This window comes from Hibiscus syriacus, unplaced genomic scaffold, assembly GCF_006381635.1.
Source record: "Hibiscus syriacus cultivar Baekdansim isolate YM2019G1 unplaced genomic scaffold, ASM638163v2 tig00112285_pilon, whole genome shotgun sequence".
NCBI classification, from domain to species: Eukaryota; Viridiplantae; Streptophyta; class Magnoliopsida; order Malvales; family Malvaceae; genus Hibiscus; species Hibiscus syriacus.
In genome coordinates, this window is record NW_024063293.1 from 2168473 (window position 1) to 2191338 (window position 22866).

The 22866-nt window shown below is 36.9% G+C and overlaps 1 protein-coding gene and 2 pseudogenes across 1 annotated transcript; all 3 read right to left on the minus strand.

Moving 5' to 3' along the window:
- Positions 1-4744: 4744 nt before the first annotated feature.
- Positions 4745-7753, minus strand: LOC120177293 (annotated as a pseudogene).
- A 1372-nt stretch (positions 7754-9125) lies between these two features.
- On the minus strand, positions 9126-10234 carry LOC120177256. The gene is made up of 5 exons (XM_039183475.1): positions 10167-10234; positions 9795-9853; positions 9525-9710; positions 9305-9428; positions 9126-9212 (listed from the first exon to the last, which is right to left on the minus strand). The coding sequence occupies exons 1-4, from the start codon at positions 10223-10225 to the stop codon at positions 9400-9402; spliced, it is 333 nt and encodes a 110-aa protein (XP_039039406.1). The 5' UTR covers positions 10226-10234; the 3' UTR covers positions 9126-9212; positions 9305-9399.
- A 3960-nt stretch (positions 10235-14194) lies between these two features.
- LOC120177294 lies at positions 14195-20184 on the minus strand (annotated as a pseudogene).
- Positions 20185-22866: the final 2682 nt, after the last annotated feature.

Here is a 22866-nt window from a genome sequence, read left to right on the forward strand (position 1 = left end):
AACCAACAAATACGCATTTGTTGGACTTGGCATCAAGTTTACTTCTTTCAGCAGAGTTTATGTGTACATAAGAAATACAACCAAACACTCTTAAGTGTGAAAGGTTTATTTCTTTCTTGCTCCAAGCTTCCTCTGGTATTTCGCCATCCAAAGGAACTGAGGGCCCACAGTTGATCAGGTAAGCTGCAGTGTTGAAAGCTTCAGCCCATAGAAATTTGGGCAATCTGGCATGTATCCTCATGCTTCTGGCACGTTCATTCAAAGTTCTGTTCATGCGCTCTGCTGCGGTGTTATGGGAACTGTTGTTTCTATCTTGATCCTATTGTTTGCGTAGAAATCTCTGAATCTACTATCTCTGTACTCTCCTCCATTGTCAGACCTCAACCGCTTGACTTTTAAACCAGTCTCATTTTCCACCATGGCCTTCCATTTTCTGAAGGTATCGAAGACTTCTGATTTCTTCTTCAGGAAATAAACCCACACCTTCCTTGTTGAATCATCGATGAAGGTGACATAATATAGTGAGCCTGCAAGAGATGGAACTGGGGATGGTCCCCATACATCAGTATGAACCAATTCTAACCTTTCTGCCTTGGGTGTCTTGCCAATCTTTGCAAAACTGACTTTCTTTTGTTTGCCAAAGATGCAATCCTCGCATAGTCCGACATCTACATTCTTTAGATCCGGAAGTTTCTCTTTTGACAGAAGTATCTTCATTCCTTTCTCGCTCATATGACCAAGCCTTTGGTGCCATAGGTTTGATTTTCCATCAACATATGCTACTGCAATGATATTCTCTAAATTTGAGGTTACATAGAGAGTACCAGTCTTCTTACCACGAGCAATGACGAGTGCTTCTTTGGTAATCTTCCATTCACAGCCTAAAAAGGTTGTACTGTATCCTTCTCCATCAAGCTGTCCTACAGAAATCAAATTTCTTTTGAGACCAGGAATATGTCTCACTCCTGTCAGCTTCCAGGTGGTCTGATTTGGCAGCTTTAGTCGGATGTCTCCTTTTCCGACGATCTTCAAGGTTTCATCATCAGCAAGATGAACTTTCCCAAAATCACCACTGACATAGTTCTCCATGATTTCTTGGCATGGTGTGGAGTGGAAAGATGCCCCTGAATCCAAAATCCATGATTCAATCAGACTGTTGACGCTTAAAATCATAGCATCACCTGTCTCCTCCGTCATGTTGGCAGATTCCTGTGCGCCGGTATTTTTCTTCGGTGTTCGGCAATCTCTTTTGAAGTGGCCCTTCTTGACGCAATTATAACAGGTAAAATCTTTATTTCCTGTTCTTGATTTTCCCCTTCTGGATTTCGATCTGCCATGATTTGAATTTCTTTCTGAAGTTCTCCCTCTGGACTCCGTGTGCAAGGCTGAGGAGGTTGATGCTTCACCCGATTCTCTCCGTCGAATTTCTTCGCTCAGTACCAGATCCCGAACATCGTCGAATTTTAATTTGCTGTTTCCCGATGAACTGCTAACTACTGTAACAGTAGCATTCCAACTGTCTGGTAAAGATGATAAGAGAATTAAAGCTCGAACTTCATCATCAAATTCAATTTCCACTGAACTCAACTGGGTTGTGATTGTGTTGAGTTCATTTAGGTGTTGTGCCACCGATGCCCCTTCCGTCATCCGCAAATTAAATAATCACCTCATCAAATGAACTTTGTTTGAGGCCGATGGCTTCTTATACATACTGGAGAGAGCCGTCATAAGACCCGCCGTGGTCTTTTCCTTTGCTATGTTGAAAGCAACATTTCGGGATAACGTCAGTCGGATAACTCCGAGGGCTTGTCTGTCGAGAAGAGCCCAGTCTTCATTCTTCATGCCCTCTGGTTGTTTTCCTGAGAGAGGTTGATATAGATTTTTCTGGTACAGAAAATCTTCAATCTGCATCTTCCAAAAGCCAAAGTCCGTACCATCGTACTTTTCAATTTTCACCTTCCCTTCGTCTGCAGCCATCGCTCCCACTCGAATCTGGTTTCGTTTGGATCGTTTCTGACAATTCTTGCGAACCACCGTGTATTAGAACACCTTCGTCGACAAATTTGTATCGCCGACAAAATTTTACTATTCACGAAATTCACTATTCATGTGAATAGTAACCTCGCAAAAATTGACAAAATTCACAACCAAAAAGCTCTGATTACCAGTTGTTGGGAAATAAACCAAGTACAAGTAATTTCCCTATAGTCAGATTAGTGAGAATACGAAATAAAAGCGGAAAAATAATACCCGAAATTGATAACGGAGTTCAGCCAATTGAGCTTACGTCTCCGGACTGCTGCAGATCTTTTACTAAAAAGAACATTTACAGGTGTTTACAAAACGCTCACTACTCACAAGAAAGATCTCTAGTATTGGGAGAAAGAAATGATTTTTGGGATGGTTTTGAAGCTAAATGAGCTAGGGTATTTATAGTTGGAACTTAGGGACTAATCTTGTAATTACCCTAAAATACAATGTCTAAATGTGATTTATCCATTATTATTTTCAACAAATGATCTGCCAACCCATTGAAATTTTGCACCATTCGGTGCCTACCCTTTCTACATTTGAATTTGTTAATTTCATTTAGAAATTTAGGCGGTGCCCACCGTCCTTGACTTTACAACCATTTATTAATCAAATTAGCTCTCGATGTCACAATCATCCCATAAGGACCAAAACATTGCATACCGATCAACGAACTTCAAATTCTAGAGTTCCCATAAAGGAAGAAACTCAATACAAATGTAGTATCCAGATATCAATATCATAAATCAATAATTCACAACGAAATTTGAAGCTTGCCTGAAAGAAAGGGAAAGGAAAAGAAAAGTAAGCAAACAGTGGAAAGATGGCAACAAAATTATTATTTTTTTGGATAATTTCAATTTTATTACCCAAATAGCAATATGCTACAATAACAGTATACAAAATCAGAAACTGGAATACAGTGAGCAATCTACTTACAAAGAAAATCAAAGATCACATATATCCCAATTCCTTGCAAGAGTAATATTAACATTGTCATTTCTATTAAAGTTCCTATTCCTTAAGTGCAGTCCTACTATATCCCTTATGGTTTGGAACAGTTCTTGAGCATTCTTAGACCTGCTTTGAAACAGTCTCTTGTTTCTTTCATCCCACATAAAGTAGATAGTAGCGTTGAGAGCTATCTTCAAAATTGAAGTGAGCAGAGATTTTCCTTTCCAAGAAGAAGTTGCCCACGCACAAAAAGAATTCTATGTACTTGAAAAAAACTGAATACCAGAAATAAAGAAATCTGATTTCCAAATGAAATCTACCATAGAACATTGAAGGAATAGATGGTCCCTTGTTTCAGTATGGTTGTCACAAAAAACACAATTGCAATCATTAACGGTGGAGTCTTTCCTTTGTAGGAATTCTATCAAGTATAGGCATCTAAGAGATTAAACTATGCTTAGGAATATGTGGTGGGAACCAAATAATCTTCTGCCAGAGAACAAGAGGTCTTTTTTCTCGAATAGAATCCCAAATAGCTCTCACTGTCACAGCTACAGTAGTCAAAATAGGATTCAGCTCAGAGATGAACGGATGTTAACAGTCCATAGGTCCTTATGTAATCAATAATGCCGGAAATTATAAATAAAGATTACAAGTACACCAAATGTAATCAATTAAAAAACGGAACATCATTGATAACCCCAACAAATAAAGTTACATGCCTCTAAGAATCGAATGTTTATATCTTCAGATTTTGTTGTATTCTTCTGGCTCTGATTCTGAAATGTTTTCCAGATTCAGCTCAATAGAAGAATAATGATTGATTGTGTTGTGAAGGTCCAAAATGGGTAGCTTCTGGCCCAACTTATCAGCCCGATCTAAGACTTTAATTCTCTGTCTCTATGTCTCTCTCTCTCTCTCTCGACTTTGCTTCATTCCTTGATCGAATCTAAAAAGTCAAATAATGAGCTGTATGAATTTCTTCAAAGGAGTTTAGATTAACAATTTTTTTAACGTTTAAATTTAGATACTTTTTACCATCAAATCCGCAATGACCTAAGGTTGAAATTGAGAATTTAAAAGACAATAAAGGTTTATTTGAAAAAAATTAGAGTTAAACTTGATATTAATTAACTTGATATTCTTTTAATATTATGCCATTTGCCAAGTATTAATTGGCCTGAATATTTTTAAAGATTAAGTATGAAACTAAAAGCTGCAAATAATAACCAACAATAAGTTGTCAGTGGGATAAGATACTAAATCATTTAAGTAAAGATAGAGATTTGAAACTTGACAATTATGAATGGAGTAAAATGAGTTGAGAGTGTGGTTATACAAATAAAAAATAGTAAACATTATAATATGTTTTAAATAAATCGATAATTTTATTTTGAAAACATTAATTTTTGATTAATTTAAAAGATGTATATTATATTCTGATTAATGATAATGATATTTTGATTAATAAATTGTTATTATTTTACTATTGTAACAAAAAATTATATATCAAATATGTGGTAATAACTGAATATATATATATATATATATATATATATATATATATATATATATATATATATATATATATATATATCAAACAAGTTAAAATGGTACAATGAAATACATTGACAACAGTATCAATAAAAGAAATGGAACAATCATTACCTTATACCGTAAAGAATTTATGTGATATAAGACTTTACATAGAATTTTAAATAAAAATTTATATATAGATATATGTATATATAAAATTCTATTAGACTGCCATTGACTTAAAATTCAGTGTCCGTCCTATGTTGACATATGTCCCGCGAAATTTATAGCACAGCGCTACGGGTTTGCGCCTTGAATTTGAACCCCATTCCATGGCTTCCGCCACAGCTCGTTGCCGTTCTTCCCTGCTAACTTCTTCATCATCATAGCTTTCACCGTCGGATTCCACATAAGCCGAACTGTAATTGGTCACGTTCAGGGCCGGCTCAAGACATGTGCCATATGGGCCTGGGCACAGGGCATCATATTTAAGGGGGCATCATTCTAATATTTTGCCTTCCCAGCTATTACCTCTTTTGCTTCTACCAGACACGACAACGCTTATTTTGCTTGTAAAATTGAATCCGAGATTGAGTTGTTTTCAGTTTCTGGTTCTTCGAGATTCTTCGCATTATTCTATGATTTACTTCGTGTTTGGATGCATTTCTGCTTTTCCGGTTCTCGCATGTCAGCTTTCTAATAATTTATGTAGTGAGACAAATTTCTTGGATCTACCTGGTTGATCTATCCAGTCCTCTTCGAAATTCCCTCATTTGTCTATTATATAATTCCTATTATTTATGGATTTTAAAGATATTATAGGTTTTTGTTGAATTGATTAGATACCTTATTGTATGACCGAATTTTTTTTTTATTTGAGTTTTGTTTAAATCAGAGGTTTATTTTTAAATGTTCAATATGAATTTCCTGTTTGGTCTTACCGTCTTAGCATTGAATTGAAGCGATTAGGTGTTTCTTTTTAGTTGTCCTTGTTGATTTTGATATTAATGAATTTCTCACACTCCATTATCAAAATACTTTCAAGGAATCTAGAATGTGCCTCAATGTTTTTTACTTTGGGGTCTGTTTGTCCAAAGAATCATGTTCACTTTGAAGATTTTGGAAATGGTATTAGTTTGTTCTTGCCTAATGGTTTTTAGTTAGGCATTTGGTTGGATCAGGTGGGGCTTAAACCGGTTCCTGTTTTTGGAAAACGAAATGCAATAGTCCGTATGCCATTTGATTTTATTTTTTGAAACGAGACTTGACTAGTGAGAGCAGAATTTTAACATGCAGCGAATTATAGGTATGGAACCCAATTATTTTTCAACCAACCGGACTCAAAGATTAAAAGCAAATATAAAAGCGACGGGTTCATAAATAATTCAAAAAAGCATGAGGCCTGTGGGGATGAATGTTTGCAAATGTTTGCAAGTGCTAGCTAATGTTTGCATGTGCTTTCTGGATCTTGGATCATGAGATTTCATTTTCTATTTTGCTAGCAGCCTAGCAGTAAATAGCTTTCCTGTTTAATTTATCATCTTTTATTTTCGTTCAATACAGTTTTTAGAGTGATTTCTTCTGATTATTTTGATTTCATCATTAATTTTCAGTTGATTGTGTGAAAGAACAAGTGAGAAAGAACAAGTCAACAACATAAATTTCGGTTTGTATTAGCATTGATATTGTTTGACGATAATTTTTATTACATTTTTGTTTTAAAAAAATTTATATTTTGTCTAATATACATTACAAGTATAGGGGCATAAAAATTATTATCTCGCCCAGGGCATTAAAACTCATTGGACCGGCCCTGGTCACGTTTATTTTAGTGTTTGCATCCGGATCATTTCCAAGGCAACTCAAAGCCGACACCACATCTCTAATCAAGGGGCGTATCTCGGCTTCCTCTTGCAGGCACATGGCCGCTATTGCCACGGCTTGTTGCAAGCCTATTAAGGGGAAATCGCCACCGAGAAGTGGATCGGAGAGTTCCAGGAACCTACCCTTGAACATTGGTTGAGCCTGGTAATGGTTGAACATTAGAAAAGAATGAATAAGACACTGATTATTAAAAGAAAACCTGAGGGGAAGGTGTTGGAAAAAAAGTGAATTTACCCATATAACAAGATTCTGTTCTTTGTTTGGTCTCGTGGTGTCTATGGCTCTTCTTCCGGTGATTAACTCCAACAAGAAAACTCCGAAACTGTAAACATCGGATCTCACCGTTATTTATCCGGTTGTTTGATACTCTGGGGCACAATATCCATATGTTCCCATGACCCTGGAAGATACATGTGTGTTGTCCCCTAGAGGCCCGAGTTTGGCTAACCTGAAATCAGAGAGTTCGGCGTTGAGTTCTTTATCTAGCAAGATGTTTGAGGACTTCAAATCGCGGTAAATGCCAGGAGGATTCGCCTTATTGTGCAAATATTTGAGGCCTTTAGCAGCATCTACTGCAATTCTCATTCTGGCATACCAGTCCAATGCATACCCTTCCTATGAATTCATATATGAAAGCAAAAAGAGGAAAGTATACCAAGTAGATGGTCCTCAAGAGATCCAAATGGCATGTACTCATAAACCAAAAGCCTCTGATCGCCATCGGAGCAATATCCGATAAGATTTACGAGCTTTGGATGGTGCAACAGGCTTAGCATCAGAACCTCAACAAGAAATTCTTTGATTCCTTGCAATCCATTTCTGTCAAGCTGCTTTACGGCTACAATCTACAATGCAAGTGAACCCAAAGTGTGTGACTGAAAGAATAAAAAAGAAACTTGAATGCAAGACATGGAAGAAGTATGCAATAACTGGCCAGTTTTATCAAGCTTTCCCTTGTAAACTCGCCCAAAACAGCCTTCCCCTATCAAACATTCTTGTCTAAGGTTCTGGGTTGCCGTCGGCAATTGACGGAAGGTGAACGTTTCCACTGCAATGTTGTTGTTACCGGTCTCTCGAGTACCAACGGCAGTAGTCTTTGCAGGCTCAGTTGAAGTCTTTGGTTTAGGAATGTGCTCTGTTTGAAAAGAAAGATGATACATTCAGAACCTCATGCACTTGCAAAGGAAAAATGGCTGAAACGTGACATTACAGGGGGTTGTTGCTGGGGAAGAAAGGCTTCAACTTGAGGAGGAATTTTAGCACATGGCTGACCACCATTTCTGCAAGAACTTGTTTGCCTTTGAGCCGTCTTCTTTTCTTAGGAAGTAAAACATGAAAGACAACCCATTTTTCTTTGGATTCTGAATCAAATAAACTCTTTTCCTTAAAACTTTATTACTCAGAACTTGGTGAGATAACCCCAAAGTGTTGCTATTTATTCACAAATGCTTCTAAAATATCTTCTATAACAGCTTGGATTAATGTTACAACACATCACCCTATGTTAGCTCCTAACAAAGTAAAAAAAAAAAAACTAAACTTTCCTAATTAGAAATTAGAAGATGAAAAAATGTAACTAGTAGTAACAAATTAACTATACAAGGTTCCATTAGGAAATCCCAGACAAGATACAAGAAAAAGAAAAAACCTTCATGGAACAATAAAGTGATTGAAAGAAATAGTGACCTTAGAATTGGAACAAAAAGCAAGCGAAACGTTCTTATTGTTTGTTAGAAATGAAACGGACAAAAATGAAAAGAAATGGCTATAAATAGCAAACCCTAGAAGGTTATGGTTAGCAAGCACAGCACCAAGAGAGAATTATTTAATCCATTCAAAAACAAAGCTAGCAATACGCCATGAAAGTGCCGAAGTTTATCATGATCGAATCTGTCACCAGATCTGTTAAATTACGTTCATGAAGGATGAGACAATGACAGAATTCTGAAATTAATAGAATCTGAGGTTACGAGCCTGCATGCAAAGTTCAAAGTGGAGAGAACATTCGACAACACCGGGGCAATTGAACAATTCAGAATCAAATTAACAACCAGGGAAGTGAAGACCTGCGTGACAGGACGAACATCCCAATGGACAGAATTCGGTTGCATAAACATCCCAATGGACTTTCTGTTTTGCAGCGTGTTAAGGAGAAATTTTATAGTCAAAACACCTTAACAAGAGAAAATGGTACATCAATACATCATTTTTGAACTATAAAAATATGGCAGCACCAACAATCATGCCTGCAGTTCAAAGACGCACCAAATTTAATGGAGGAGTCGGTTACAATTATGTCTTTCAAGTTTTCAGCTTTTGGGTGATTATGAGAATTGAACTTTATTCTAACGTGAAACGGTTTTATGAAAATGAGGTCTCTCAGATCTCTATTAGATTTTAACAAGAACTCGGTGCAAGAATGCCAACCTTACCTGTTAAAGAAACCATTTTTTGGGCATAGAAAAAAGAATCAAACAATGGCATGAGATGTAGGTATACATCTAAGCACCTTTGAAAGAATGGAGATCATAGCAGCCAAACATTATTTGTACATCGGAATGCAAAGAACAAGATACTAACTGTAGCCAACAATATACCTGGCAACAAACTGAATTGCTGAATATGATCAGTTTGTCCAACAGATAGCCCTGCAGCTCTGAAAATCAGTTAAGAAAAGGGGAAAATCAGAATAATTAGAATGAAAAGCTTCCACTTAAATTGCCACAAAGAAGAACAATAATGTCATTATGCAGGGCTTGCAAGACATTAATGACTTGGCATGAATCCATATATGTAGGGGGAAAGCACTGAAAGAATTGATAAAGGGAAGGGAATTGAGAGAAAAACAAAGGAATTCAGGGAGAAGCAGAACACATCTAAGGAAGACCAAAATACTCACAGAGCATAAAATCTTTCCAGAGGGAAGGACAGCCAGTAAGGTAGACCGAGCATCCCAAGACTAGAAAACTGTAAATATGAACTGATTCCAGATTCTCAATTTAGTTTCAGAACTCCCTGGCCCACTTGAAATACACATTAAGAAAAGAGTAATCCTTGAAAGTTTCACTATGCATCTGATTAAAGAAGAAAAACATAAAACATACACAAAAATCAAGTACCAGTGTCACAAATGATTATGTGATTTTCAGAAGTTGTAACACATGATATAAGACCAGCATATGGGAGCTCCTCTCGTGATAAGTTGGCATCACTTCGCTGTTGCAACAGATAATCAACCATCATTTTCAAGAGGGATACTTTCTCCGAGATAAAGTGTCTGCAGAACTCCAAAGTATACGGAAGTCCTTCATAGAAATGAAATAAGAAATGTTAGACGGACTCTGCGGATTAAAATACAAATAATGAACATACAAAAGATAACTTTGAACCTTTGACAGCTTCTTTAATCGCTCCTGATGAAAAATCCATAACCCATAAATTCTTAAAGCTGCAAACACCATTAAGTAGAATCATAAACATCACTTATGTGGCCTACTAATTAAAGACATTTGCAACAATAAAAACATGGATTGCTGGTAACAACTATTGGAAGCACAATAAGAAGATAGATGTTTTTCATTACCTTGAAGTTAAAAACAGCAAATAAGCAACTAACAAAATTTAAAAAATGAATAAACAAATTAAAAAAAAAGTCTCTGAAGAATAGGTTCAACAACCATGGAGCTTTAAGGAGTGTGGCAAGAATTCTAGGGAAAAAGTTCCAAAAGTGTTGATAAGAGAAGTACAATAAGAAGACTTACCTTCGACTGGTAATTAAAAAATTATTATCCCCCGAGTTTATCAGATGCCAAGGACACATTAGTGCCCAGGAATCACACTCATAGAATTTCACATCAGCATCACCGGAAAAACATAGCTTGATCCTGATCCAGGTCCACAAACTAGTGCTTCTCTTGTTGCTAGATGTTGGATAAATTGTTTCCACAACCCTTATTTCCAAATCAGCTCTCCTGATGGCATGATTCTTAACAAATGGGACCAAACCAAAAATATTAATTAAAACTAATAAAAATTCCATTGGCGTATCACAAAGACATTATATACATCAGACCAGCAACAAGAAGGCAATAAAATATATTCTGAGTGACTTGTTGGAAAGAATTACAAAGAATTCATTTCAAAATTTCAATCTACAAAGCCTAATGTTGAGAGCCTAAGATGCACATTATATACATCAAGAGAACTACCAGAAACATAAATTTAAATTTTGTTTCTTGCCAGCATCTTAACCAATCTTGTCACACAGAGATTTTTAAACCATGAGACCTTAGTGCCTTAAATATAAGCTACAATATGTAATCATGTAAAGACCCTAAGACCATACCCCAGAATCTATAATATAAAGACAATCTTCCGTATCATGATAAAAGGAAGCAGCACGGAGAAGCAACTTTGCAAACACGAATTCACCATCCTCAAAACCTGGGCATGTACCTATCTGACATATAAAAAATTTAAGCTTGAATCTAAACTGTTTGCACCTTATTTTAGCTTATATATAAAGGGAAATACTAAATAAACAATAACAAGGATATAAGAGATCTTTGAACCCGAAATTTCACATCCCTAGGCAGAAATTATATTAGCACATAGAGCACAAAACTTATTTAGCATCCATTGAAGACTATTCAACAGTTTAGCACGAAAAGGAGAAATTATTTCCTGCACTCTAACATAGATCATTCAACGAAAAAAACTTAAAATACCAAGTGTAACACCCCCAACCCGTATCCGACCCGGATACGAGTCCGAAGTGTCACATTGACTTTTCAAAAATTTATTCGTATAAAATAGTGAGTAATTTAAAAACTTTGATAACATTTAACTTATTCAAAACGTTTACAAAATATATCAGAGTTCATACAATTTATATCTTTAGACTACATGCCAACTACACTCTATAACCAGTACATATATTTTCTGATCTGACATTTGGTAAGGAGAACTGACCTGTCTTGCTCCGCATTACTCTTTACTCTTCTTGAAACCTACGTGTGAAACAATCACACGCTAAGTCGAAGACTTAGTGAGGCATAACAACTTATAATGCACTTATAACATATATCAATACATGCATGTTCTGTTCTATCATGTTATACCAATTCCATGCTTTCTTCGTATCATATAAAATCATATCATTTCTATAACATTTATCATACCACTAACATATATTTGTTCATATCTCTGGATTAGCCCATGTACATATGTGAGAACTATCAATATGTGAGTCTATAGAGGTTGTGCACTAATGCTGTCACCACAGCTCGTATAATTGCACCGAAGTGCCGCGTAGAATTGCACCGTAGTGCCATATAATAATGTCCATAAGGACCACATATTATTCCTTAAGAATCATATACATATACTAGGGATCAAGTATGTGTCTTTCAAGACTTCACACATGTTCCAAAGAATATACATATGTCCCGAAGGACCGCGTAGACCCTCGACTCTTGGCATGCCAACTATACCCCTAGCTCTCATGACACATAACATAGGCGTTATCATTTATTTCATTTCAAATATTCACATAAACTTGTAATTCACTTTCACATATCACGTATCACATAGCTTCTTTTCATATTATCACATAGTCACATAGTTCACTTACACGTAGATCATTTCCATATAATTCACATGTCACATATATCATGTTTTCATATAATTTCTATCCTTTCTCACCCAATCACATTTATTCATGTAAACATACTTATCATATCTTGTTCACATAAGATCATATACTTCATATAACATATAGAAACACCTAGAACACTTTCACGTAGCTTATATCAATTTTCAGAGTCCTTTCATATTACCTGATGACATATATCATATAGATATATAATAACTGATATCATATTATCTACCTTATGCTCCATTTCTTTGTATCCCCTTTTTCATATCAGCATACATTTAAATATTCTTATATGTCCTATCAATATCCTATAAACTTACTCATATTCTCATATATCATATTTTAATATAATTTGTATAGTAATACTCTATAATTGTATCATATAATGATTTTACCCAAGTACTCCTTTATAAAGTTTATATTACATGTTCAATTAGTCTCATGCTATCTTATAAATAATTTCCATTTATTTTATATCATTTTCCTTTTCCACTCACATAAACCATCTATTTATTTAGTTCAATTTCTCATGACTTCCCCAATACTCTTTAATAAAACTTTGTAGCTCTTCACTATAATACATAAACCATAGTTTCCTTTAATTTATCAATCTTCCCTATATTACTCATGTATCCTTATTTATGCCCTCGAATTCATACTATTCTCTTAGAGTCTCCTAACATTTCTCGTATAATCACTTATACCATATCATATAACTTATACTTGATTATCTTATTCTCTCATGTTCATTTCATTTCTTATGACTCTATCATATAACTTATCTCATGTTCTTCCATTATTACATATTAAAGTCTTACATACATCATATAGCATATACAAAGCATATCATTATCTTTAGTCATGCATACATACAATCAATGTAATACAGATAATCACATATAATTATAACCACACATAATCATGTCCATGACTTCATGCATATTACTCTAGGAAATAGACTCATCGCAAGTCTTATTTTCATTAAACACTACATATCACTAGTATGCACTCACCTGGCCTCACTAGTCCATTCCAATCTCTTATCTTCCCTTTTTATCGATCTTACTTGTCAATGATTCCGGAACTCGTTTAGGCTCGATATCTACATAGTAATTCATTGATACTTATCAGTATACTAATTAGTATATTCTAAACTATCATTTCTTAGGCTAAAAGCAAAGCCATTTTCATCTTTTAATGGAGGCATGCATCGATGCACTCCTGATGCATCGATGCACTGAGGGCATTCGATGTTCATTTTATTAGAAATGCATCGATGCACTCCTTATGCATCGATGCACTGACGACATTCGATGTTTGTATTAAAATTAATGCATCGATGCACCTTCAACAAATTTCTGGGATTTATCATTGATGCATCGGTGCATAATGAATGTGCATCGATGCACATTACCCAGAAATGTCATTTAAGCACGAAAATCTCTTCTTACCCTACTTGACACTTTATATTTCCCCTCTTTTAATATCCCTAACTTGCATACTCTTACTTAAACTAATTATTATCCATTAAATACTTCTAAAACTTCTAAATCTAATTCTCCATGTAGAATTTAAGAATCTAACCCAAATTCCAACATGTTCTAATTTGAATTCTAACACCTCATACTTCTTAGTTAGCTTACTGACAAGTCAAATTTCACTTCTAATTCTTATTAAGAACCCTATTCCAAAATTTTACTTTTCTACTTCCTTTATTTAATTCTTCATACACTCCTCATCTTGTGGTTTTAAGATAATCTAAGCTTTCCTTAAGCTTAGTTATCAACTAAAGATCAATAAGAAACCTTAAATTCATCAAGAATTTGATCACAAGAAAACTCACCTTTGCTTGGCTTCACATGTGAAGAAGAAGAAGAAAGAAATAAGAGAACTCTGGAAACCTCTAAACTTTCTTTTCCTTCCTTCCACGTGTATCTATATATACCATATATATTATTATTATATTTTTCTTTTCCTTGCAAATGACCATATTATCCTTTCATTCCTCATTCTTTTCAATTTGATCTTACACCTCATTTCTCATATAAGTCTTTAAACCACTCAATTATTTTAATTTAAAATTACCAAATTTTGAAACCTTACGATTTAGTCACTAACCCGGTATTGAGGATGTTACACCAAGAATGACCTGACGGAGAATCGACCACCACCAATGCCCTTGCAAACAAGGTGGCCATTGCCCCTGTGTGAGGCCAGGGTAGATCTGTATAGCAGATGGTCACCTCCATAATCTAAAAAAATCGATAATAAATTGATTTAAAAAACAGAAGGAAAAATGATCATTTTGATTGAAATGCTGAACAGTAACCAGTAAAATAGAAGAGGAAAAAGGATAAACCTAGAAATTAAGAAGGGGGAATGGAAACTAAAAACCTAACTTTAGAAACATTGATGATTTATCTTCCAAGAGACGTGCCGGAGTATCAAACTCTGCAACTCGACCTGCAAAAAAGTTCTCGATTTATTCGGAGAACTTCGAGACTTTCAGTGAAAATAATACTGAAGAATCCTTAATTTAAAAATGAAGATTTGAAGACATAGCTTTACATACCATCACTCAACACCAAAACAAGATAACTTTCGATTATGGTTGGAATATGATGTGCAATAGTGCAAACGGTGCAGTTCATGAACTCTGTTCTGATGATCTTCTGTATGAGATTGTCTGTGGCAGTATCAACCAATGATGTCGCTTCATCGAGCATGAGTATTCTTGCTTGTTTGAGCAAAGCCCTGCCGAGGGAAACAAGTTGTCGCTGCTTCACACTCCAGTTATCTCTATTTTCTAAAACTGCGTATTTTACACCAAAGAAAAATGACCTATCAACAACATGCAATTTCAAAGGGCATTTTTGCCTTTCATTCTCTAGGCATTTCTTTTTTCTAGTTCAGATGATGCATTAAAGATGTATGAGTCTCTGAGAGGGACGTTGCAAACCAGGTGTATCAAGCTTTTGGTCTTTCTCACGAACAATATCTCCAAGCTGAGACTTATCAAGAGCCTGTGACGATGAAAAATTCAGCGCTAGTCATTCGAACACAATAATATTTGAAGATTCAACATGACATGAGCATGGTAAAACGAAAAAAGAAAAAAAATTGACGTAGAAAATTGTATAAATGTTCTATGAAGTAGACGTACGTCCCCAGAGATCTTCGGAATCTCCCCTAGGATGAAAGACAGAAAGCTTGATTTCCCGGAGCCAACCGTGCCACAAAATGCCACGTGCATCCCAATTTCTATTTTCATTTGTATTCCAGATAAGGTTGACCTTGAAGAAGGGTCCCAACAAAACTCACCATCCTTAATCTCTATGGCCACTTTTGACATGCCTCGGGGCAGAACAATGGTGGCATCTTCCTGCAGGAATCCAGAAATTCGATCAATAGAAACCTTTGTTTGTGCCATCATAGATACCAGTGTTGGGAAATAAACAAGTAATTTCCCTATAACCATATTAGTGAAAATGCAAAATAAAAGTGGAAAAATAATACCCGAAATTGATAACGGAGTTCATCCAATTATGCTTACGTCTCCGGAATACTGCAGATCTTTTACTAAAGGGAGAAAATTTATAGGTGTTTACAAAAACACTTGAGAGAGAGATAGAATGATTTGGGGATGATTTTAAAGCTAAATGGGTTAGGGTATTTATAGTTGAAGCTTAAGGAATAATCTTGTAAATACCCTAAAGTGTAATGAAAAATGCAATTCTCCCATGCAAAAAATTCAACTAAAATGGATGCTTAACTTTGAATTCTAAATTGCAGCAACCGACTGCCATCTAGCTTTCAACAATGCTGGCTGCCAATCTTGAATATTCAACAATCTCTCACTTGAAGACTGATTTTAATATGTCTTCACACCTCGATCAATGCAGCAGCTTTTCTAGTCTTGTTACTCTAGCATGCAAATTGAAGTTGAACACAACTTCAGTTTGTACGTAGTCACCGTCTTGTAAACCCACTTGTTATTGGGCAGTTTCTCCGTGGTTGCCTTGTCCCTCAACATCTTGGCTCCTTTCAACTCTTTTCCACTAGTCTTTGAAGGATTCCTCACGTGAACATCCTCGGCAAGCCCCTGCTTTCTTCTCTTAAGATGGTCTCTGAAGCCATGTTCTCTACACGAACATGCTCGGCAAACTCCTTGGACATGGCTAACTCCTCCTGCACTTGGCTTCTACTTGCCTTGGCAGAAATGAATCATATTAAGCCAACTCTCAACTCCCCCTCGATCTTGGGTTCGTCCTCTTCTCTGGACAACTCGATCCTGGGCTCATCCATCACATTGGATGTCTCAGCTCTCCTCGGGTAGTCTCGCAACACTTCTGGCATCTTAAGTTTGTACCCCTTCGTTTGCTCGACTCTTACCCTCGACTTAGCATCTTTGACACTTGAACTTGTGTCAAGACTGCACACATCTTCTCCAGACTCGCCATCTGGTTCATCATTGAGTGGACTTTCTTTTCCACTCGAGGAACAACATTCCTCATTCTTTGATTTGCCTTCATCATGGATTCGCTTGCCACTACCCTCGACTTTCGGCTTTATTTTGAAAGTCTTGTTTTTCTTGACTCTAAATTCTTTGATTGACTCGGCAGTTGTCAAGGCTTTAGACAACTCCTTGACTTCCCTTCGCTCCAACACTTTCTTCGCCCATGGCTTCAATCCGAACATGAAGGTAAAGAACCCATCTTCTTCTGTCAAACTTTGGACTTTGAGCATGAGTCTTCTGAATCGGCTCACATACTCCTTAAGTGTCCCTTTATGCCTGAGACGCCTCAACTTGGACCACGCCTCCATCCTGGCATATTATGAGCGGACTTGCTCATTTTGCACCATCGACTTGACGTCTTTATCTCTTGCTATTGCACTGGGTTCTTTCCTGTGCTCGACTGCTTTGACACCTGCAGTCTCACCACACCTCGCTCCTCGATTTACTACTTGTGAACTTGTAATCGCACCATCTTTTCCCCTTGATTCGGCTACTCTGGAACACGTAACCTCACCAAGTCTTTCCCCTGACTTGATTGCTTGAACACTCGTAATCGCATCGGGCTTTCTTTTGAGTTTGGTTGCCTCAATATTAACAGCCTTGCCTCGTCTTGTTCCTTGCTTGGCCGCATTGACCCCCTCAATCGAACCAAGTCTTTTCCCTGGCTTGGCAGCTTTAACACTGGCAACCGCGCCAATTCCACCACTTTTCCTTCTTCCATCCTCTTCATGATAGTTGCAAGGTGATGCTTCTCGAGACATCCTCTAATCAAATGAGGACCATCACAGAAGTAGCACTTTAACTTTTCTTTGCTCACATTCTTCTTCGCACCAGACTTAGCCTTGTCATTATTTCCCGATGGCTTTCCTTTGCTATTAACAGTCGATAGCTTTCCTTGGCTATTAACAGTCGATGGCTCACATTGGACATTCGAAGAGCTTCCTCTACCATCTCCCCGCTGTACCTTTTCCTGGTCTTCCCCATTATTGCCACTATCTCTAGGCATGGGCCTAGACGACACATCGCTATTTGGCTTGACATCTGCAAGCTCAGTCAACTTTCCGGCTACAACTATGGCCTCCGAAAATCTCTGGGCATCACCTTGCTCTCTCCCAAGCATTGCCCCTGGTCTAAGTCCTTCCAAGAAGGTCTTGAGCGCACCATCCAACTTCTCAATTTTCACATTCCCTTTGTCTGCAACCATCGCACCCACTCGAATTTGGCTTCGTTTGGATCGTTTCTGATAATTTCTACGAACCATTGTGTATTAGAACACCTCCGTCGACAAACTCGTATCGCCGACCAAATTTCACTATTCACAAAATTCACTATTCACGTGAATAGTAGCCTCGTAGAAAAAATTGACAAAATTCACAACCAGAAGCTTATGATACCAGTTGTTGGGAAATAAACGAGTAATTTCTCTATAACCAGATTAGTGAGAATGCGAAATAAAAGCGGAAAAATAATACCCGAAATTGATAACGGATTTCAGCCAATTATGTCTACGTCTCCGAACTGCTGTAGATCTTTTACTAAAGAGAGAAAATTTACAGGTGTTTACAAAAACACTTGAGAGAGAGCTAAAATGATTTGTGGATGATTTTGAAGCTAAATGGGTTAGGGTATTTATAGTTGAAGCTTAAAGACTAATCTTGTAAATACCCTAAAGTGTAATGACAAAAATACAATTCTCCCATGCACAAAATTCAACCAAAATGGTTGCCTAGCTTTGAATTCTAAATTGCAGCAGCCGACTACCATCTAGCTTTCAAAAATGCCGACTGTCAATCTTGAATATTCAACAATCGGGTCAGGAAAACTCCTGAGAGGTTCGTAAAGGATTCTGAAAGTGGCCAGTGTGGAAAGAACACTGCCTGTTGTGAGTTGGCCTCCCAACAATATTGATGTTGTGAAAATAACAACTGCAACAAATATGGGGGAGCTCCAAAAAATAAATGTAACAAAATCCTGATAATAGAGGGCTTTCCGTAGCCACGTGAATTCCACTCCCCGCATCTCCTCCAATCTAATTCGGTACTTATCCTCCCAAGATAAGCTTGTACTTTCAAAATCCTCATGTTCCTTACACTCAGAAGTCTTCCTCATTCTTTCATCTTTGGCAACCATTAACTTGTCTTTATAGTCTTCTTGGACTTTTGCTAAGGAACAATAGCAACAATGGATATAATGATTGCAATCAATGTGACAATGGAAGCAATTCCAACATTTTTATATCGGATCACAAGAGCGAGAATTATTTACAGTGGAAGCAGCCAAATATCATAGAGATAACAAGAATAGTCTCTCATTCTTTGAACATCAACTGCCATGCAATCAAAAATTTCTCCACTGGTATGACTTTGTTAAGCTAAGTTCGAGAGCTTCAACCCCATACGAGACACCATTTCTGTTATAGCTGATCTCACATACAAATCCAAAATGTCTACCCCGAGATACCACAGCCGGGTTGTCAATATCTCCACGAGCTTCAATATAAAAAAGATCCCAATAAGAACATAACCTTCATGAGGGAAAGTTTCCCGTCCTCCCAAATAATCCACAAAGTAGCTAATCATGTATGGGCCACATAGTAAACGAGTGTGTTCAACAGAGGAAATACAACTTTACAAGCTGCTTACTTCCAGAATGACTTCGCCAAAGAATGTTGCTCTGACTAGTTTTTAGCTTTTAATTTTTCCTAATTCAAATTCAAAACCTTAAAACTCTTGGCTCGATCTTTTGGTGAAAGAGGAGGAATGTCCTTAAGCTCAAGTTGTCATTTCACACCAAGTGAAAGAATCAGATTTAGCCAAGAAAGTGCGGCCAAGCTAAAGAGCCCAGCATTACTATTTTAAGACAACCTACTTCTTCTTCAAGAAGCAATGACTCCTGATGGTCAGAGTTTCTACAGACTTATACACCAGTCTCACTCCTAATTCCAACAAAACAAAGAAATGCAAGCGCAGGGGTTACAACAAAATTGTCCACTACATGAGAAGAATAGCTTGAACCATCTATTAAGAACATTTACCATCGATATACAAGGTGCACTAGCAAATTAGAAAAGAAACGAACCACCATACCCTTAGCAACAGTAGAATCTCTCAGACACCTTAAATTTAAAATGGAGAGCTGAAAAACTCAATACAAACCAAGCTAAACATTGAGCAGCAGGCAAGGTAAGTGCAAAACAATCAACAACTTTCCCATCAACAACCTTTCTTACCAAACTGAATCCATCAAATCCTAGCACCACCACTTGCACGAGAAGCACATAGAAACAACAAAACACAGACAACTTAAAACCCAACACCTACTATAACCTGCTGACCTTCTCCATCAATAGTAATGCTTCTCCTAAGTGGGCTATAATTTGGAACATAATCGTCCTTATGGAACCGAATTCTACCAGCACAAACATATATTTGCCTTGTAGATATTATGAAAAGAAACAATAGGACAAGTGTTAAATTGATACAAATGGGGATAGTTCCAAAATGGGCAAACCTTGGATTTCTCTCACACGGGAGAAATGTGGTGGTTCTTTAACTGAAATGCTATCGAGAAATAGAGTGAAAAAGTCTGTTGAATAATTTAAGCCCATTGTCAAAAATCTAACTAGTAGTAAAAAATTAACTATACAAGGTTTCTGGTGGAAATCCCAGAATAATATAAAAGAAAAAGAAAATACCTTCAAGGAACAGTAAGGTGATTGAAAGAAATAGTGACCTTAGAATTGGAACAAAAAGCAAGCGAAACATTCATAGTTATTGGTTAGAAATGAAACGGACAAAGAGAATTCTATGGAGGGAAATTTCGTGGAAAATATAGACAAACGTGGTATCCTTGTTCTTCTTATGTGGACAATGAATCAAACACGTTATATGATAAAATCATTCTGCCTGGCAATGGCGTGTATTTCTGTAACACCCCCAACCCGTATCCGACCCGAATTCGAGTCCGAGGTGTCACATTGACTTTTTCAAAACATTTACTTGTATAAAATAGTGAGTAATTTAAAATTTTTATCCATATAACTTATTCAGAACATTTAAAGAACTATTCAGAGCTTATACAATATATCATTTTGAATACATGCCAACTAGAACTTCATATATTAAAATACATATTATTCACCTTTCTTCTGATCTGACCTTTGGTAAGGAGAACTGACCTGTCTTGCTCCACATTGCTCTTTACTCTTCTCGAAACCTACGTGTAAATCACTTACACGCTAAGTCTATGACTTAGTGAGGCAATAAATATATGAGCGAGAAAGGGATGAAGACACTTTTGTCAAAAGGGAAGCTGCCGGATCTAAAGAATGTAGATGTCGAACTATGTGAGGATTGCATCTTTGCCAAACAAAATAAAGTCAGTTTTGCAAAGATTGGCAAGACACCCAAGGCAGAAAAGTTAGAGTTGGTTCATACTGATGTATGGGGACCATCTCTAGTTCCATCCCTTGCAGGCTCACTATATTATGCCACCTTCATCGATGATTCAACAAGGAATGTGTGGGTTTATTTTCTGAAGAAGAAATCAGAAGTCTTTGATACCTTCAGAAAATGGATGACCATGGTGGAAAATGAGACTGGTTTGAAAGTCAAGCGGTTGAGGTATGATAATGGAGGAGAATATAGAAATAGAAGATTCAGAGATTTCTGCACAAACAATGGGATCAAGATAGAGACAATAGTTCCCATGACACCGCAGTAAAATGGCATAGCAGAGCGCATGAACAGAACTCTGAATGAACGTGCCAGAAACATGAGGATACAAGCCGGATTACCCAAATTTCTATGGGTTGAAGCTATCAACACTGCACTTTACCTAATCAACCGTGGGCCCTCAGTTCCTTTGGATGACAGAATACCAGAGGAAGTTTGGAGCAAGAAAAAATAAACATTTCACACTTAATAGTGTTTGGTTGTATTTCTTATGAACACATAGATTCTGCTGAAAGAATTAAACTTGATGCCAAGTCCAACAAATGTGTCTTTGTTGGTTATGGTGGTGATGAGTTCGGTTACCAATTTTGGGACTATGAAAATAGGAAGATCATCAAAAGCAGAGATGTTATTTTCAATGAGAATGTGATGTACAAAGACAGGGCAACCATAGAATCAAGTAGCTCCAATACCGAAGCTGAAATAAAGGAATTTGCTGAGTTCAAGGAGATTTCTAGAAATGATGTTCAGATCAATCCTGAAGCAGTTCAAGAAGAACCAGCCACACCAGAACTGAGACGCTCCTCCAGAATTCCTAAACCAACCCAACGATATTCTCCTTCTTTGCACTACTTGTTGCTGACTGACAATGGTAATCCAGAGTACTATGATGAAGCAATGGAAGTGGAGGATTCAGTCAAGTGGGAGTCTTCCATGAAAGATGAGATGGACTCGCTTATGTCAAAACAGACGTGGGAATTAGCTGAATTACCACCAGGCAAGAAAGCGCTCCACAACAAGTGGATTTACAAGATCAAAGAAGATCACGATTGGAGCAAACGCTACAAAGCGAGATTGGTTGTCAAAGGTTTTCAACAAAAAGAAGGTATTAACTACAATGAAATTTTCTCTCCAGTCGTGAAACTGTCCACAATCAGACTGGTGTTGAAAATTGTAGCTGCAGAAAATTTACATCTTGAGCAGTTAGATGTAAAAACAACTTTCCTTCATGGTGATTTGGAGGAAGAAATCTATATGAGGTAGTCAGAAGGCTTCATAGAGGCAGGCAAGAAAAACCTGGTATGTAGGTTGAAGAAGAGCTTGTATGGTTTAAAACAAGCTCCTAGACAGTGGTACAAGAAGTTCGATAGCTTCAAGAGTAGTAGTGGTTTTACTAGATGCCAAGCAGATCATTGTTGCTACATTAAGAGGTTCGATAATAGGTTTATTATTTTATTGTTGTACGTTGATGACATGCTCATTGCAGGCTCAGACATACAAGAGATTTTACACTTGAAGCAAGAATTGTCGAAGCAGTTTGCTATGAAGGATATGGGCGCTGCAAAGCAGATTCTTGGGATGAGGATTAAGAGAGACACAAATTCGGGGACTTTGATGTTATCACAGGCTGAGTACATCAACAAAGTACTCTCCAAGTTTAACATGCAAGATGTTAAACCAGTAAGTACACCTTTAGGTGTTCATTTTAGACTCTCCAAAGAACAATCACCAAAGACGGAGGAAGAACGTGTACACATGGTGAAGGTACCGTATGCCTCAGCAATTGGAAGTCTGATGTATGCCATGGTTTGTACCAGACCAGATATTGCTCAAGC

Bases quoted from the DNA above. Each gene is read 5' to 3' on its own strand.
- LOC120177256 (XM_039183475.1), bottom strand. From the start codon at position 10,225: ATGTGTCCTTGGCATCTGATAAACTCGGGGGATAATAATTTTTTAATT. The intron at 9,854-10,166 runs GTAAGTCTTCTT...TGGTGTTTGCAG, and splicing joins TTTTTAATTACCAGTCGAAG to CTTTAAGAATTTATGGGTTA. The intron at 9,711-9,794 runs GTTCAAAGTTAT...ATTTCTATGAAG, and splicing joins GATTAAAGAAGCTGTCAAAG to GACTTCCGTATACTTTGGAG.